The following is a 17755-nucleotide window of genomic DNA, read 5'->3' as shown; positions in this document are numbered from 1 at the left end:
ATTTTTGTGATAGTCAACATTATGCCACAAATGCAGTCCATCAAGCTTAACTTTAAAAGAACCAGGAGTTTTATAAAAACTTAGTGACCTCACTTGTTCTTAGTGTTTTCTGCTGTATTAAAGCATCATACTGTATGTAATGATATCTTACCATTTCCAACATGTGTCCTCTGAGGCTTTATATTTTTATTAAGTTTTGTCCATCCTTTCATTTCTTAAGAAGTCATATGTGAGTGGCCCCAAAGGGCTCATGCTAAATCACAGTCTGAATCTCATTTCCTTTTTATCATTCTCCTCGAGTCTTTGGGTGCGATGTAGTCAGCAGCACTCGCTCGTGGTAACTAACTCGAAATAAACAAATGTCACCATTCTGAACACAGCCGAAAGCTCAGAGTAAACACACTTGAGGGGAGTCTGAATTGTGTTGATAGTAAGCCTGTGTTTGAGTCGAAGAGGCTTATTAATTGCTGGAATACATCTGCGAGGTGGCTGGTACCTGGTTCAAGTAATCCAGGATAGGCTTTGTGGATCAGGGTTGGCCTGTTCTTGGTTACTTGCACTGGGTTGCAGCAACTGAACGACAAGTTCAAGACTGAAACTCTCCGAAGAGGTTTGTTGAAAGTTCAGTGTCAGCATCTCTTCTGTCAGAACTGGTTTATTTTTCTATCAGTAATAGCTGTTTATTTGGTTTGTTTGAAGGTCTACGTGCTGAAGAGGCCTCACGTGGATGAGTTTCTGCAGAAACTTGGAGAACTGTTTGAATGTGTTCTTTTTACAGCCAGCTTGGCTAAGGTAAGATTTTCTAAGGTTTCTTCTGACGTTCTTTTTCTTTCTTATTCTATTCAATAGTTTTCAATATTTGGTCAATTAGTCAATATTTTACAGACTCGATTTATAGCTATCGATTTATATTTATGATATTCAAGGAATTAATTAATTATTGTTTGCTGAGCTTGAGTTGGAGACATAAATATTTATTTATCAATTGCTTATTTACTTTTTTTATTATTGTTATGATTATTATTATTACTATTACATGAATGCGTTTGTAATAATTATTCAAATTATATAATATTTCATGTTGTTGTTTTTTTTTGGATGGATTTGAGTTAGATGCATAAAGTATATATTATATGTTAAATTCATTTTAAATGAATTTGTTATTATTAATATTATTTTTATATGATATTATTTCATGTGTTTTGGGGGGGCTGGATTTGAGTCAGGTACATAAAGTGTTTATTTAACAGTAAATTTGCCTCAGCCTCTTGTTTTGGATTACCTGTTTGTGTATGACCTTTGCCTGTCTTTGGATCCTCTACCTTCGTGTCACCGTGCAGTTCATGGCAGTGTGATTGTTGTAATGTTTGTCTCTATTTTGCTCTTGCAGTATGCTGACCCTGTAGCAGACCTGTTGGACCGGTGGGGCGTGTTCAGGGCACGGCTCTTCAGGGAATCTTGTGTGTTCCACCGGGGGAACTACGTCAAAGACCTCAGCCGTCTGGGCCGAGAGCTCAACAAAGTCATCATAGTGGACAACTCACCTGCCTCTTACATCTTCCATCCAGAAAACGCAGTATGTGTCACTATGGGCCGCACCTGCAATTTATTTTTCATTACAGCATCAGAATACACTATTCATATATAATATAGATTGCATGCATGTTGACTCCTTGTGCATGCATTTATGTCTTCATCTTTCCCTCTTCTGGAACTAATGAGGTATAACCCAGCCACTGGCGCTTTACACTCCTTTGTCAAAACTTCTCATCAATTATAGACTCAGTGTGTAGTGAGAGACCTGTGGAGGAAGCTGCAGTCAAACAGATCCCACTGTACCAAAGTGCTGTCACCTCCCTCCTACACATGCTTGCATCGCTCCCATTAGACGAGAAGCTGTTATTCTGTATTCAAACTAATGAACTAAAGGTGCTGATTAAAGCCTGATATCTGTAGCTATTCTCAAGACATTGCACACAGTAGGCAAATACGACTGTTGCATATGTCACATATGCTTTCATCTACCACTGCTGTGAATTGTACTTTCTAGGGCTGCACGATTGGTTATAATAAAATCCGAATCTAAATAAGTGAGATTATCGAATCACAAAGGCTGGGATTTAATTAAATATCTTCTGAGCTATGTTCTTTCGTTGTTTTCATTGTCTCGGAGCACCACTTATTATTTATTATTGTGAACGCAACAAACAGTGCCATAAGTATTAGCATTGTAATTTAACAGTTGTACTGTGAAATAGAACAATAATAAAAATGTATTATTTATATTTTAATTGTATTTAACACTTTTTATTTTACAGTGAAGTATTATTTTTATTTTTTATTTTTTTTAACTATAATACGATAAGAAAAACAACAATTATTACATGTATTATTCGTTTTATTTATATGTAATTGCAATTTAATTTAATTTTTTTTAGAAAATTAAATGTTCTTCCCCCCACCACAAATCATGCATTCCTAGTACTTCCATATATTTTTTTTAAACAAACAAAATTATTAAGGATTTTCAGTATTATGGGGGATATCTATGATCTAAGAGACTTTTTATAAAGAGTTTTTGTTTTTTTTTAGATGGAAAAATACATTTTTAAAGGGACAAAACAGGTAGCTTGAAAACATTAAAAAGCATCAGTTATTGAACACGTTTCGAATTTCTCTCTTAAATCTTGCTGACTTTTAAAGTCTTTACTGTATGTCTTTTCTGTAAGGTGTAGTGCAGATAAAAATTTAAATGTCATTTCAAATCATGTTATGAAGAAGAAAGTCATAAGAATTTTCTTTTTGGGGTGAACTATCCCTTTAAGGGGGTTTCTTATTTCTAGTGTAATACTAATGGTATTTTTATTGCGCAAAGTTACTAGCTTGAGAACAGAGTGTTTTAGTAATGTTGTTGGTGTGTTCACAGGTGCCGGTGCAGTCGTGGTTTGATGACATGACAGACACTGAGCTGCTGGATTTACTGCCACTGTTTGAAGGCCTGAGCAAAGAGACAGACGTTTACAGTGTGTTACAGAGCCTGAGGGCCAGGTAGCATACGGGTCCAGCACTGCCTTGCAAACACGAACACCCTCTCCAACCATCTCAGGCTGAGCCATCGTTCGGCTCTGGCCTCTAGAAGAGACCACTCACCCAACGAACACTACTCCTTCTCCCTCATTGGACCAACTGCCTAAATAATTCCTCGGCAAGCAAATACATACACTCGGTTTATTTCAACTTTTGATGCAGAATGAAGAAAACAAAGCATTGTTTTATAAGAGAAAAACAAGAGTTTACTATCCTTCAGTATGTTTACCAGGAAAAAAAACAAGACGTGTTATTTGTCTGGACAGGCGTGAAAACACATTTTTTTTTTCTTTTTCCTGTTCAGGCTATGCAGGCAGTCTTTTTTGTGGCGTAATCGGTAGTTCCAACAACTGTGATTTATTTTTTTTCTCGTACCAAACAAAGTGCCTTCTGTCGGGCTGTTAGTTTTTGTATGCTGCATATTTACAATTCAAAACCTTTAAACAAACACTAACTGTAAGAGCGGACGGTGACTCTTTTGAAATTCCTGAAGACTTTTTGGTGACCGTCAGGAATCTTCATTGGACTGAATGATAATATTGGACAAAGGATGATGCCATTATTTTCTTGGGTTCTTGTATGCCTTTGGAGAATATAGCATATAAGCATTGTGTTCAAAAGAAACATTTGCATCTATTACCCAACTGTGATTTGAACTAATACAATATATTGTTACAAAAAAATAAATAAAACTAAAGTTAATCAACAATCCAATCCGTCAGGATCTGAAATTAATAATCATCATTATTGGAATAAAAGATGCAATCATAATAAAGAATGGCTCACGTGTTTGTGTTGTATTCGTGTGAATTACACAAGTTCCAAAGGGATTTATGATTTTAAATATGCTTGGTTCTCCTCAACAAGATTTGTATAAAGAATGGAGTGCACAGAAATGTGGGCCGTGTGAAATATAGTTAATGAGCAAACTCTGAGCACTCGGTTAGTTTGCTGCATGATTTACCACGAACTTTAAGCAGTTCACTTACAGAGCAACAACCAAAAGGCCACCTGTGACTGTCAATATTCATTTTTGGTGTTAAAGCATAGGAAAAAACAGATATTTTCTTTTTTTGAGCCATGGAAATATATGTGGCGTCGGTCAGTTGTGCATTTATACATTGTTAAATTATTGTATCTGTTGACCTTGGACTCTGAGAAAGGTAAGATGCATGGTTTTCACATTATTTCACAGATATTTATTATTTTATGTTGTAGTTAACACTGTAAAAGTGATAAGTAAAATAATTTTACCTGACTCTTTTGTTGGTGTAACTTAATGTAACCAGATTGATTTAGTCATTGAATCATTTCTCTGACCAATATTTGGTTAGGTTACGAAACATTTTATGATGTATTTGTGCTGTTTGGAATTCATGATCTCAACGATTAGCTTCAGAATATCCGAATATGGTAATTAAGAACCCCGGTGAATCACATGACCTTGAACTTTATGGATTGTGTGTTTTGTTTCTTGGAGATGAAAACAGCGCTGTGTGTTTGTGAGTATAAAATTACATTTTGAATTCGAGTGCTGACAGAGAACTGTTTGCCTAAGGTGTCTCTGGAACGGTGAATGAAAGGAACAGCTGAATATGAGCTCTGTTATGTTGGGTTGCTCCTCTGGAAATGAGTCATATCTGTTTGTTTTACTATTGTTATGAAAGTTTGTATGTGTGTGTGTGTGTGCGTGTCTGTATGTGTGCTGTACACACTGTTTTATGCTGTTAGTAAAGAAAATACTCTTTAATCCTAAAGAGAGCTCCTTATGCAGTGTTAAATGCTTATTTGAGTAATGTAGTAAAATTAAGTCTTTAACACCAACATATTGCATTGGACAAGTGTTGCTTCATAAACACTATAACCGGCTGCTATATGATATTGGGATAAACATAACCAGTTTCTTCACATTAGAAACATTCACAACGCCTCAGAACTCACATTGACTCGATGCCTTTTATTGTTTGAATTTGCATGCCCTGACATTGAGGAGAGAAAAACTGTCTTATTCTGTTTCAATAGACCCTTTAGAATCTATAGTGGATGGAAAGATCAATAGAAATGGATAGCGGTATAGAGAGAGACATACATGGATAAATACTTTTGAAAAGGTAGATAAACCGTATAAGATAGGTAGACTGATAGATGGAACAAAGGATGGATAGACAGAAAGACATAGGTTAGTAGAGAGCTAGATGTATATATATAAATAGCTAGGTAGACTGATGAATAGATAGAGAGAGAGAGATAGATGTATAGTCAGAAAGACGTATAGAGACTAGGTAAGTACGTAGATATATTAACAGACACATGTATAGGCTATAGACAGATGGAAAAATAGATAAACACAGGTGGATATATAGAAAGATCTTGTTAATCTGTAAAACTGTGGAAAAAGTTATAAATGTCTTTTCACTTTTATTCTTGTAATGTTCTGCGCACACAATAGTTTGAGCGTTTGTTCGCCCACTTCTTTCTATCTCCCTCAGAATGGCATTCTGGCCTGCAATTAAGGTGAAGCCTCTAAACCTTAATGAAGCACCATTTTGCCGCTTACTTATCTTCATTTGTTAGCGGCTGATGGGCCGTTTGCCATAGGAAGCCTCTGATATCTGTCCAGCGTCTCGCAGGGGATTCGTTCGCTCCGTCTCCTCATCTGCTGGAGAGGAAGAGATTAATCACTGTCTCCTCTCTCTGGCTCTCCTGAGTGTCTGTGTGGCGTTCCCGTCTGAAGCGTGAAAGAGCTGAGACGCAGAGCTGATGTGAGGGGAATCCAGAGTCTCTCTGACCTCCAACAACTTCAGACAAGCTTGTTTTATATAACTGAGAGAATATGTGATAATGAAGGAGATTCCCATGCCATTCTTTCTTCTGTGAAACACAAATTTAGAAAATACCAAAAATGTCCCGGTCCCTTTTTTCATTTTAATGTGGACTTGTGCTTTAGCTTCAGTAAAAAGCTTAATTAAAGTAGTCCATGAATCATGCACTATATTCTAAGTCATAATAGATAGTTATTATTCATTGATAATCTTTCCCTTCTGTGAACCGTTAAGGCAACTGTAGTAGAAAATAACTTTTTGCTAATTTTTTTGGAAAACCATAAATAAAACTCTTCTAATTCTAATAAAATGTCATATTTTATTTTTTTATAGGATCATTTTGGAATTACAGAACTGACGAATGTGTATAGTTTTAGATTTTATTAGACAATTGTTGTTTCTAAAGCTTTATGTACATAAAAGGTCCTGTTCTTTTCCATATAAAGTCTTGTGTGGGTATCAAGGTGTGTTTTCACCTGTAGGGCTGGACAGAGACGAGCCCTTCCCTGATCAGCACACATGAACAATGTACAGAGGGAGAGGAAAACGCTCATAGAGATTCGTCATAACTCTTTAATACATTACTACGCCATCTCTGTGTGTGAGGCTTACAGGTAAGAATAAAACTTATTTAAACTATGACTTATAATTCATATACAGTCCTTGAAGGATATGTTAGATAATCAAGTTTTGCATTATTATTATGACTTTTACTTGTAACCACAGAACCCATATACAATTGTATATGAGATTCACATTTTACTTCTTTGCGATACAAGCTAATTTGCTTAATGACCACCAACTTGTTGATGGAAATTCCACTCAGTTGTATTCCAGATAGAATATTATTTGGAGCAGAAATGTATGAATTTGTCGTTACGCATCAAAAGATCCTTCATCTTTAAACTCGCAGTGGGAAATATGAGACTGATCCATGTCATTGATTGGGATTCATGGAAAAGCCTGTGCTGACAATTGTTTAAAAAGCTTTGTCAATAGACAGGAAAACCAGTCAGTCAGGACATAAAGCACACAAAACTTTAAATTAAATATGCAATGCTTGTACAGTAAATAGTGCTTTATCTTTAGTGAGGAGCTGTATGTCAGAGAGCAATCAGATAATTGTTATTTATGTAACACAATCACGCGAGAAATTAAATGCTAATGAGACTTCTAATTATTAGTGCATCATACAGTAGATATATGACCAGCATACAGCTGTGCTTTGTTTATTTTCTCACTAAATACCATTTTTGGATTTGTTTATGGTGAATATTAGTAGTAATGTATATTTAAATTTTGGATTCTGTCTTCTACATGCTACTAAGATTGTTCTGTGTGATATTTGTTTGTTCATGCTTCACCTTCAACACAATATTTCAGTCAATATTCTCGCGCACCAGTTTCTTAGCAACAGCTGCACTGTGATTATGAAAGGTCAGCGTTTCTTTCAGTTAACACTGAGTTTTATGAGAGAGGACTGGTTGCTGATGTGTAGTTGTTGTTTGTTTGCACTATGCAACTTATTTGCAAGCTATTTGTCCCGATAAAGGCATCTAAATCATATTTTCTGAACGGAATCTGAAGCAAAGTTGTTAGCTGGACACAGATGATGAAACATCTGAAAGAGGTTTTGGCCATCACATGACTCCAGAGTTTATTTCCAAATCATTTGTAATGTAAATAGTGACCGGTTTTAAATGAGCGTTTCGAAGCACATTTCTGTTGCTGGGTAGTTTTTGTGTTTACTGAGCAGATTCTTGAAAGTGTAATCCATTTGTTGCCATGGTGCTGGGCGCTACAGATTCTCTAGAGGAAGCAGCATTTAGACATTTCCTCTTCATCAGCCGTTCATAAACAATCTGTTCTCAGTCACTCAGTGTTATGAGTGATTAAGCACCTTTAAAAATTTTTTTTTTTTGATATTTCACATTTGCAAAAATCTGTCATAACATTTAATTAAAAAACTGAAATGTGACACTGTAGTGAAACATGTCATACTAATATGCAAATCATGTTATATAAAATGTGTTCATACAGTAAGAGTTACGTTTTGAATATAATCCAAAATCCTGCAAAATTAAATCATTTCTACATATTGTCCTTTATAATACAAGCATGAATTCAGGTACATTTGTGATTCTCAGTGTCAAAATTTGATCCAATATACCTGAAGCTTTATTATCAGCCGTGATGCATTATGCTGTGGATTTGTGTTTCATTCAGATAGTTTGAGCGTTGAGATTTCTTCTCAGAATCTAGCAGAATGACAGAAGCCCAGGATGTGTTAAAAACCATCCAGAGAAAACCCGGCCTGCAGATCTGGACCATCAGTGTAAGACATCACTGCGGTTTTCTCCCATTAGGCTCTTTTTTAAGAGTCAGATTTAATGTTTCTTATCACATATATTGTATTTCTTCAGAAAATGAAAATGGTTCCAGTCCCAGAGCAGGCATATGGAAATTTCTTTGAAGGTGACTGCTACATTATTCTTAATGTAAGTAATCGGGTATTCAAATCTTATATCATTTTAAATAGTGCTTTTAGAAAGACTTACTATAACTGAACACTTCTGATCTGCTCCAGATGACAATAAATGACTCATTTGTCCTTTGGAACATAAAGGAAGTTAACATTATGGAATTTCTCATGTTGTTCTTTATCCAGTGATAATCTGTAGTGATTTTTCTTGATTTGTGTGATTCAGGTGAGCAACAGCACCACACAATCCACTGACATTCACTACTGGATAGGCAACACATCGTCCCAGGACGAGCAGGGAGCGGCAGCCATCTATGTGACCCAGCTGGACAAGTATCTCGGCGGCAGTCCGGTTCAACATCGGGAGGTCCAGGGATGTGAATCAGCTAAATTCAAAAGCTACTTCAAGAATGGTCTCCTGTGAGTGAAAGAAACACATTTAGGCTTGCTCCTACCAATTCCATGATGGTTTGATTATGTCTACACGTTCCTGTTTCCTGTAGATATAAAAAAGGTGGTACGGGATCGGGATTCACACATGTGGAGACCAACATGTTTAACATTCAGCGCCTGCTCCACGTCAAAGGAACGAAACATGTGACTGCAAGAGAGGTGAACTACTGCATCACACTCCTCAAATCACAATACTTTAACCACATCAACTCTGGGGACCCACCGGTGGGTCCAATATTGCATATCCCTAATTCTCAAAAAATCAAAATAACAGCTGAAGTGGTTAATATTCATGACCTGAGAAGGCTCAGGTCATGAATATTAAATAGATGATAATCACTTGCAAATCTTACAGGAGCATGGAGTCACTAACCACTAATATTCATGAGCCACACCTTCAAAGTAAATGGTTGTTCTCCATGACAGTTATCTGCAGCAACAAAGCCAACGGACGTCATTCATGCAGATTTGTGGCAGTGATAACTGTATTATTACATTTTGTTTACATTATTACATTACATTATATTATAATATATTGTTATATAATAGTATAAAGATATAAAATCAGCATTGTTTAAAAAAGTAAATAATCGGCTTTCATGTTGTTGCCAAACTGAAGCCAAAGCAAATTGTGAAAATAAACTTTACATTTAGAACTAATATATTACAAAGTAATATTCATCTTAATAATATAATAAGATTATTATAGTTGACATTAATAATAAAAAAATTACTATGTGTGTGTGTGTGTGTGTGTGTGTGTCTGTGTGTGTGTCTGTGTGTGAGCCTGGGGTATATTTATAGCAATAGCCAAAAATATAGATTTTTCTTTTATGCCAAAAATGATATTAAGTAAAGATCACGTTCCATGAAGATATTTAGTAAATTTCCTGCCGTAAATATATCAAAACTTAACTTTTGATTAGTAATATACATTGCTAAGAACTTCATTTGACAACTTTAAAGGCGATTTTCTAAATATTTAGATTTTTTTGCACCCTCAGATTCCAGATTTTCATGGATTTACATGGCTTTGTGGTCCAGGGTCACACATACACGTGTGTGTGTGTGTGTGTGTGTGTGTGTGTGTGTGTGTGTGTGTGTGTGTGTGTGTGTGTGTGTGTGTGCATACAGTATATATATATATATATATATAGCTTTTTGAGTGATTTTCAGCGGGCGGTATGTGTGTGTGTCTTTCTGCAGGTAGAGCTTTCCTGGAGCAGTTTTAATTTAGGGGACATATTCCTGCTGGACTTGGGAAAAGCAATAATACAATGGAATGGTCCTCAAAGCAATAAACAAGAAAAAATGAAGGTAATTAAAAAAAAAAGCGGGGGAAGACACAGTGCTGGATATATTCTAAAATGACCCATCGACTTCTGTTGTGTTTCTGTTCTCTCCTGTCTTTCGCAGGCCATTCTGCTGGCTCAGGACATCAGGGACCGAGAGCGTGGAGGCCGGGCTCAGATTGGTGTGATCGAGGGTGGGCAGGAGGAAGCTTCTCCTGAGCTCATGAAGATCATGATATCTGTTTTGGGTCACAGGACTGGACACCTGAAAGAGTCAATCCCTGATGACAAACCAGACCAGAACCAGACCTCCATCGTCAAACTCTACCAGTAGGAACACTCCATCTATCTATCTATCTATCTATCTATCTATCTATCTATCTATCTATCTGTCTATCTGTCTATCTGCCTGCCTGCCTGCCTGCCTGCCTGCCTGCCTGCCTGCCTGCCTGTCTGTCTGTCTGTCTGTCTGTCTGTAAGAAATGTCCTTAATTAGCCATCTTTTATTCTCAGTGTGTCTGATGCCAGTGGTCAGCTAATGCTACAGGAAGTGGCTACCAGTCCACTGACCCAAGATTTGCTGAATTCCTCGGTGAGACACATAATGTCTACCAAAAGACGCACAGTATTCTTATATGATGCACAGCGGTCTGAGGATTATGTTTTGATGTATGTTTTGTTTGCAGGATTGCTATATTTTAGATCAAGGTGGCAGCTCGATAATGGTCTGGAAAGGAAAGGGAGCATCAGATGAAGAGAGACGCTCGGCACTGAGTCGCGCGGTTGTAAGTGTCTGTGTTCGTAAAGTATTATTCGGCAAGGTAGTGTATTTATTTAAAATCACTACTCTGTTTTGTTATAATTGGTGCACACAAATATTCATCCCTCAGGGCTTTATTAAAGCTAAGAACTACCCGTCCAACACTAAAGTGGAGGTTATGAGTGAAGGAGGAGAGTCTGCTGTGTTTAAACATCTCTTCAAGTCCTGGAAAGAAAAAGGTCAGACTCAAGGACTGGGAAAGACCCACTCCGTCGGAAAGATAGGTGATTCGTCATTCAGCATTATTTCTCATCTGAGAGTGTGGATGTTTCAGCATTGTCATGTTTGACTGTGTCAGCGTGGTGACTGTATACTCGCCTGTTATTGCAGCTAAAGTGGATCAGGTGAAGTTTGACGTCATGGAGCTTCACGCTCAGCCAAAGCTGGCTGCTCAGGAGCGGATGGTGGACGATGGCTCGGGACATATTCAGGTATGATAAAATAGTGATGCTGAACTCAAAAGTTTGGGGTTGTTACCACACCACAACAGACAAATATCTGCTCTGTTTTGTGTTCAGGTTTGGCGCATTGAGAATCTTGAACTGAAGGAGGTGAACCCAAGCACATTTGGACAGTTCTATGGAGGAGACTGTTATCTGGTGCTGTACACCTACAACAGAGCCAACAAACCACAGTACATTCTCTACATGTGGCAGGTGAGGAGCTTTACATGCATGGATACAATTTATAATGAAATTATGTTCTTTTATGTCTTAATATGTGGAGAAAATTGGATTCTCAGTGATCCAGTGGCCTAAAATAAGTACTTCAGGACAATAAATGAACACAAGTTATTTTGCCGTGACATTTAACCAGCTGGTCTGAAGGTTGTTTTTATTGGATGCATGAAGTTTTTTGTGACTGTTTGTGCTCAAGAGGAAAGTTACTTTTAAAAGTAATGCATTACGATGTTGCGTTACTCCATTAAAAAATGACTAACTGTGTTACTTTTTATGGAAAGTAATGCATCATGTAACATTTGCATTACTTTTCGTCACCTGGGCTGGACTTGTTCATTTGTTTTTTATTAACAAAACAACTCAAAAGTTATATTTTTGGCAACCATATGAGCCCTTTCGTTATTTTTTGAAAAAGTAAATCCGATATTTTGTTGTAAACTTAATGCATTACTTTACTATTCACATGAAAAAAGTAATCTTATTACGTAACGTGTGTTACTTGTAATGCGTGACCCCCACACTGTTTGTGCTGTATTTATTTAAAATAAATGTCACTTTAATATTTGTTATATAATGAGATTTATGTAAGTGTGACATAAGTTGGGCCACTGAATATAAAATATATTATATAGCTACTGTACAAAATAACCAGCGCCGGAATTTCTGACATTTCAACTCTACACAGATTCAATTCACTTGTATTGAGCAGAAAAGTGATATACTTTGGATGTACACATTGGAGATCCTATGAAATGTGTTCCCCAGGGTCGCCATGCTACACAGGATGAGGTGACGGCATGCGCTTATCAGGCGGTGAATTTGGATAACAAATACAATGGAGCCCCAACACAGGTCAGGGTGGTCATGGGAAAAGAGCCCAGACACTTCCTGGCCATCTTTAAGGGCAGGCTCATCATTTTTGAGGTGATTGTCCCTTCATTCCTATGGAACATAGAACTCTAAATTGTCAATTATTTTATGATCTGACTCATTTACCACCTCTAGGTAACCAAATATTTATGTATTTATTTACTTAAACACTCAGCCATAGAATGTATTAGTATGATTTCTTGCTTTTCATTGACATACTGATTGTTTCTTAGGGTGGGACAGGTAGACCGGGTGTTGTGAACCCTGATCCTGGTGCCAGACTCTTCCAGGTAAGAGGGACACATGAGATGAACACCAAAGCAACAGAGGTGCCAACCAGAGCCTCCTCTCTCAACACCAATGATGTCTTTCTGCTCAAAACTCATCAGAACATCTTCCTGTGGTATGGGAAGGTAAGTAAAAATATATATACATTATTACCTTATTCCATATTTTTCAACCATTAGCTTATTAATTCATGAATCGTAATAAATACTTAATATTTTGAAATCTCTCTTACTCTCTGTGTGTTTGTGTGTGTGTGTGTGTTTCTGTTTCTCACAGGGCTGCAGCGGAGACGAGAGGGAGATGGGGAAAGCTGTAGCTGATTTGCTTTCTGAGCAAGACAAGCAGATTGTGATGGAAGGACAGGAACCAGCGGCCTTCTGGGTGGCTTTGGGAGGGAAAGCTCCATATGCCAGTGACAAGAGGTACAACTATAAAAACAGATAAAATCAGCTCATACTTCGACTCTGGAGGACAGTCGGTCATTTCCACTGACTTCCTCTGTGTCTCCACCAGACTGGAGAAAGAAGTGGCACTTCACGAACCTCGTCTGTTTGAATGCTCCAATCAGACGGGCCGATTCCTTATGACAGAGGTGGGTGACTTCTCTCAGGATGACCTGGATGAGGATGATGTCATGCTTCTAGACACCTGGGAGGAGGTGGGTTGCGTGAGGTCATGCTGTCGGCTTCTTTTGCGTGAGGCTGCTGTGACAAAATATGTGGAGAAAAAACAATAACCTAATTGGGGGTCTGTGGCATCAAAAAGTTCGAAAGCTCCTGCTCTTACTTACATGTCAATCGCCTAAACCCGTTTTCTTCCTCCTCCTTCAGATTTTCCTTTGGATTGGGAACTCAGCCAACCAGTACGAGACTCAGGAGTCTTATAGCAGTGCAGTGGAATATCTAAAAACCCACCCAGCCGGACGGGACCCTGGGACACCGATCTCAACTGTTAAACAAGGCCATGAGCCGCCCACCTTCACCGGCTGGTTTAATGCCTGGGATGCTCATAAGTGGAGCGTGAGTCAAACAGGCTGAAACTGTTCAGCAGGGGGCAGTAATGCACAACAGAAAGTCACTAACTGAATCTTGTTGATTCTCAGCTAATAATACATCATCAGCATGAAAATTAAATTAACCAATATATCATTTCTTAACACATTTTCCTGATTCTTCATTGCTTTTTGTTTTTCACAAATATTTGATTAAAATGTAATCTGCCTCTGAAACAACTTTTGGTCACATGTGGCTATTCATTCATATTATCCAAAGTTTAAATTAGCCAATTCCTTCTCAATAATAATATAATAATATAAATACTGTAAATATATATTGAAAAAAAGGTCATTGCAAGCTTTATCCTACATTTCAGACTTTTTTTCTCAAATTCTGAATTTATATCTCAGAATTTCGATATGAAGATATGAAATCAGAATTCTGGAGTACCTCGTAATTACGAGTTTATATCTTACAATCGTGAGTTTATCTCAGTTCTGACTTTTTCCTTTGAATTCCGACTTTTCATCTTGCAATACCTTTATTTTTTTTATCTTGTGGTGGAAACAAGCTTCAGTAATAATTACCACACACACACACACGCACACACACAAACTGAGGTTAAACAAATGTAAACTGATTTCACTTTCAGCCTTTCATATTGAGACCACGGCCATTTCTCACAATCTAACAAATTAGGTCCCTCCTACTTTTTTGCATTTAATTTTCAAATATAAAGCTGGTTAGGAGTGTTGTTTCATGTTGACTTTTTCAATATTTTTTGTGCTCCATCACACTACATAATACTTAACGTTACACGAGAGACACTTTTTCAGTTTCACTCTATATTTTAGGGAGGCCTTTCATATGAGGAGATGAAAAGCAAGATGGGTGATATTTCGCAAATCACTGTGGTAAAAAAAGCTTTCACCATACTGATCAAATGCTTGTCCTGATGCACTTAAACTATTTGATCTTATTTGATTTAATTATCTAATTACTTTAAGATATCAATATGAATTACACACCTGTGTGCAGATCTAAACCTGTCAACCTAATTTCCTGTAGAATCTCAACAACACAAACCTGAATAAGAAGACAGGAGGAAGTGGAGGGAGCTACAGCGCTCCTGGAGGCCCAGGAAATATAAAGTCCCATAGTCAGAGGATGTCCTCCTCCATCTCCAGTGCATATGTAGACCAGTCTCTCAGCAGAGCAAAGCCTTCTGGGATGCTACATTCTGAGCAGCTAGTTAAAACACCTAATCAGCTGCCTCAAGGAGTGGACCCTGGAAAACGAGAGGTGGGTACTGAGACCTTTAGTGTGGAAGCCTCTTTCTGCAATGGGATAAAAAATTAAAAAGGTAATTGTGACTCACAAATCTGATTTTATACTTACAATTCTGACTGTTCTCTCAAAATTGAGAGATATAAACTGTAGGGGAAGGTTTTTTTTTTTTACTTTTTAACTTTTGATCTCACAAATCATGACTCTTTTTCTCCCAGTTTTGAGTTTATAGAAAAGTCAGAATTGTGAGATAAAAAGTTGCAATTACCTATGAAAAAAAATCCTGTTAAAAAAACAAGCTTCCATAGTTTTGAGTTGGTTTGACCAAATCAGAGCTCAAAATATAATTTTAAGGTTTTTTTCCTACACTATCTTTATTTCAGGAATATCTGACTGATGCAGAATTTGAGAATCTCTTCGGCTGCACCCGTCAAAATTTCCAGCGGCTGCCTAAATGGCGTCAGAACGACCTTAAAAAGAAAGCAGGACTGTTTTGAGTTGATTTTGTTATAATGAGATATTGTCTAATCTTCAGACCTGATTATTATGTGTATTTTGGGTTAGAAGGTAGTCACCTATGCGATGTTATAGAGTTGTTTATTCATCAAAAAGCTAATATGACATAATACAAATGCTTTGTAAATATCTTACATAGAACATCAAAATTATACCACCATAATGATTATGTCAGTCACATAGAACATGTCTACATGCTTTTTAGTCCTAATAAAAGACAATGTAAGCCAAGAAATGTTTCGGAGATGTTTAATTCAGTTTTAATGCATGTAATCATTATAGCAGTTCTTTTCTGTCAGGAGGACGTCAGAAACAGATGTTGTTATGGCTTCATATTGCTGGAGTAGACAGTAACAGCCTGTGTAACAATTTTCCTTTAAGGCACATTAGATAAGTTAAGAACAACATAAAAATAGAAACATTTCTAGAAAGAGCAGATAAAAGCAGAAATACCTTTACTAAGAACAATGAATACAAAACAAGCACTTTAAAAATATACAGCACAGCTACGGTTTGCAAATGTATAACTTTTTCCATTATTTTACGTTATACACATTTGTAGTGCAAGACTTCTGTTCTGACAAGATAATTCAATACACGCCTAGAGTTCAGATTCTCATATAATGTGATTATAATTGATACCTGAACATGTTTATCAGAAAATATTGGTCATATTGGATAAATGGTTCATTGTCCATCATTTGTATCCTGAGTTATATAAAGAACATGTTGTGTTAAAACTGAACACAAGTCAACTTGAGTCATTGTAAAAATGGAGGCTAACAAATATTAAACAATATTACTACAGTTCAACACATCTCACACAACACTGAACAAAGGAGATGGTATTGTTAAGATTAAATCTGTTTAACCAAGAAATAATTTAGACAGCGATATAGGCTTAATGGGAATGTTTGGACAAAAACACTTTCATTGACTATCAGAAATTATATACAAACACTGTTTACATACTCTACCTAAAAAGGGATCATTGTAGTATATTTTTAAATATACATTTTTGTAATATTAAAATAGAAAACAGTGTTTTGGACTTCAATATGGTAAAACCTGTTAAGTGGATCTGAAAGAACTAGTGCTGTCAAATCGATTAATCGTGATTAATCGCATCCAAAATAAAAGTTTGTGTTTACATAATATGTGCGTGTACTGTGCATATTTATATGTCTATATAAATACACACATATACATGTAAATGTTTCTTAAATATATACATGTATGTGTGTGTATTTATGTAGAGCAGTGGTTTTCAACCTGTGGGCCGCCAATTACTATTAAAAGAAATAATAATATTGTTCATATATGTAAAAATGTCTAAGTCATAACATAATAACATCATTTCATATATACGTATATAATTAAATAACAAAAACATAAATATTAAACTGTAACTATGCTTCCACTATTCAAGCTCACTGATTGGTATTTTTGCTGCATATGCTACAGAACAACAGCATTTATTTTCTGTTCATTGCCAGTTCATTCAGCTTCTGAGTACTAAGTTATTAACCCAACAATACAATAATTGTTTTTGCAGTGGGCCGCACAAACATATGTGTTTGGTTGTGTGGGCCGCGAGTTGAAAAAGGTTGGGAACCACTGATTTAGACATATAAATATGCACAGTACACACACATAAACACCAGTGTTGGGCAAAGTTATTTTTTAAAAGTAATGCATTACAATATTGAGTTCATAAAAAAATGACTAATTGCGTTACTAAATTACTCTTTATGGCGTTATGTTACTTTTGCATTACTTTTTGACACCTGGGCTAGGCTTGCTTATTTGTTTATTATTAACAGAAACCCCGAAAGTTATATTCTTAAAACTGTAAAGGCCCTTTCACACCAAACGTGAAATGAATAAGACTCAAGCTGAAGGAAGTGCCTCTGTATTTCACCCCTAATGTCTCTCAAAACGGGGACAGGTGAGCTGTCAATGAATAAATGGGAAAAGAAAGTAATCGGGGTTAATTATTTGACAATTTCATTTAAAATGTAAAAGTAATGCTTTACTTTACTAGTAACTTCGATAAAGTAATCTGATTATGTAACTCCTATGTTATGTAATGCATTACCCCCAACACTGGTAAACACAAACTTTTATTTTGGATACGATTAATCGCGATTAATCGATTTCACA

At 36.5% G+C, this 17755-nt stretch overlaps 2 protein-coding genes across 3 annotated transcripts in view; both read left to right on the top strand.

Annotated features, from left to right (window-relative positions):
- Window positions 1-3474, top strand: part of LOC132124014 (CTD small phosphatase-like protein) — a 35140-nt gene extending 31666 nt beyond the window's left edge. Inside the window, exons 5-7 of the mRNA XM_059534740.1 lie at window positions 700-792; window positions 1391-1576; window positions 2927-3474. Of these exons, the coding sequence (XP_059390723.1) occupies window positions 700-792; window positions 1391-1576; window positions 2927-3052 (405 nt within the window). The 3' untranslated portion in view covers window positions 3053-3474. The remainder of the gene's footprint in view (window positions 1-699; window positions 793-1390; window positions 1577-2926) is intronic.
- Window positions 3475-6388: 2914 nt separating this feature from the next.
- LOC132123846 (advillin-like) lies at window positions 6389-15827 on the top strand. Of its 2 annotated transcripts, XM_059534535.1 has the most exons (20): window positions 6389-6523; window positions 8136-8244; window positions 8333-8407; window positions 8618-8811; window positions 8895-9003; window positions 10051-10161; window positions 10261-10466; window positions 10650-10728; window positions 10823-10921; window positions 11027-11180; window positions 11287-11387; window positions 11475-11612; window positions 12402-12560; window positions 12740-12919; window positions 13071-13216; window positions 13308-13452; window positions 13625-13813; window positions 14644-14703; window positions 14858-15091; window positions 15460-15827. In XM_059534535.1, exons 2-20 carry the CDS (start codon window positions 8176-8178, stop codon window positions 15571-15573), a joined length of 2562 nt encoding a protein of 853 aa, XP_059390518.1. In that variant the 5' UTR covers window positions 6389-6523; window positions 8136-8175; the 3' UTR covers window positions 15574-15827. The 2 variants fall into 2 exon arrangements, with proteins under 2 accessions (XP_059390518.1, XP_059390520.1); XM_059534537.1 differs by lacking the exon at window positions 14644-14703.
- The last annotated feature ends 1928 nt before the right edge of the window (window positions 15828-17755 follow it).

This window comes from Carassius carassius, chromosome 42 (assembly GCF_963082965.1).
Source record: "Carassius carassius chromosome 42, fCarCar2.1, whole genome shotgun sequence".
In the NCBI taxonomy this organism is placed as follows: domain Eukaryota; kingdom Metazoa; phylum Chordata; class Actinopteri; order Cypriniformes; family Cyprinidae; genus Carassius; species Carassius carassius.
Note: the sequence above shows the minus strand (reverse complement) of the source record. Positions and strands in the feature narration are given on the sequence as shown.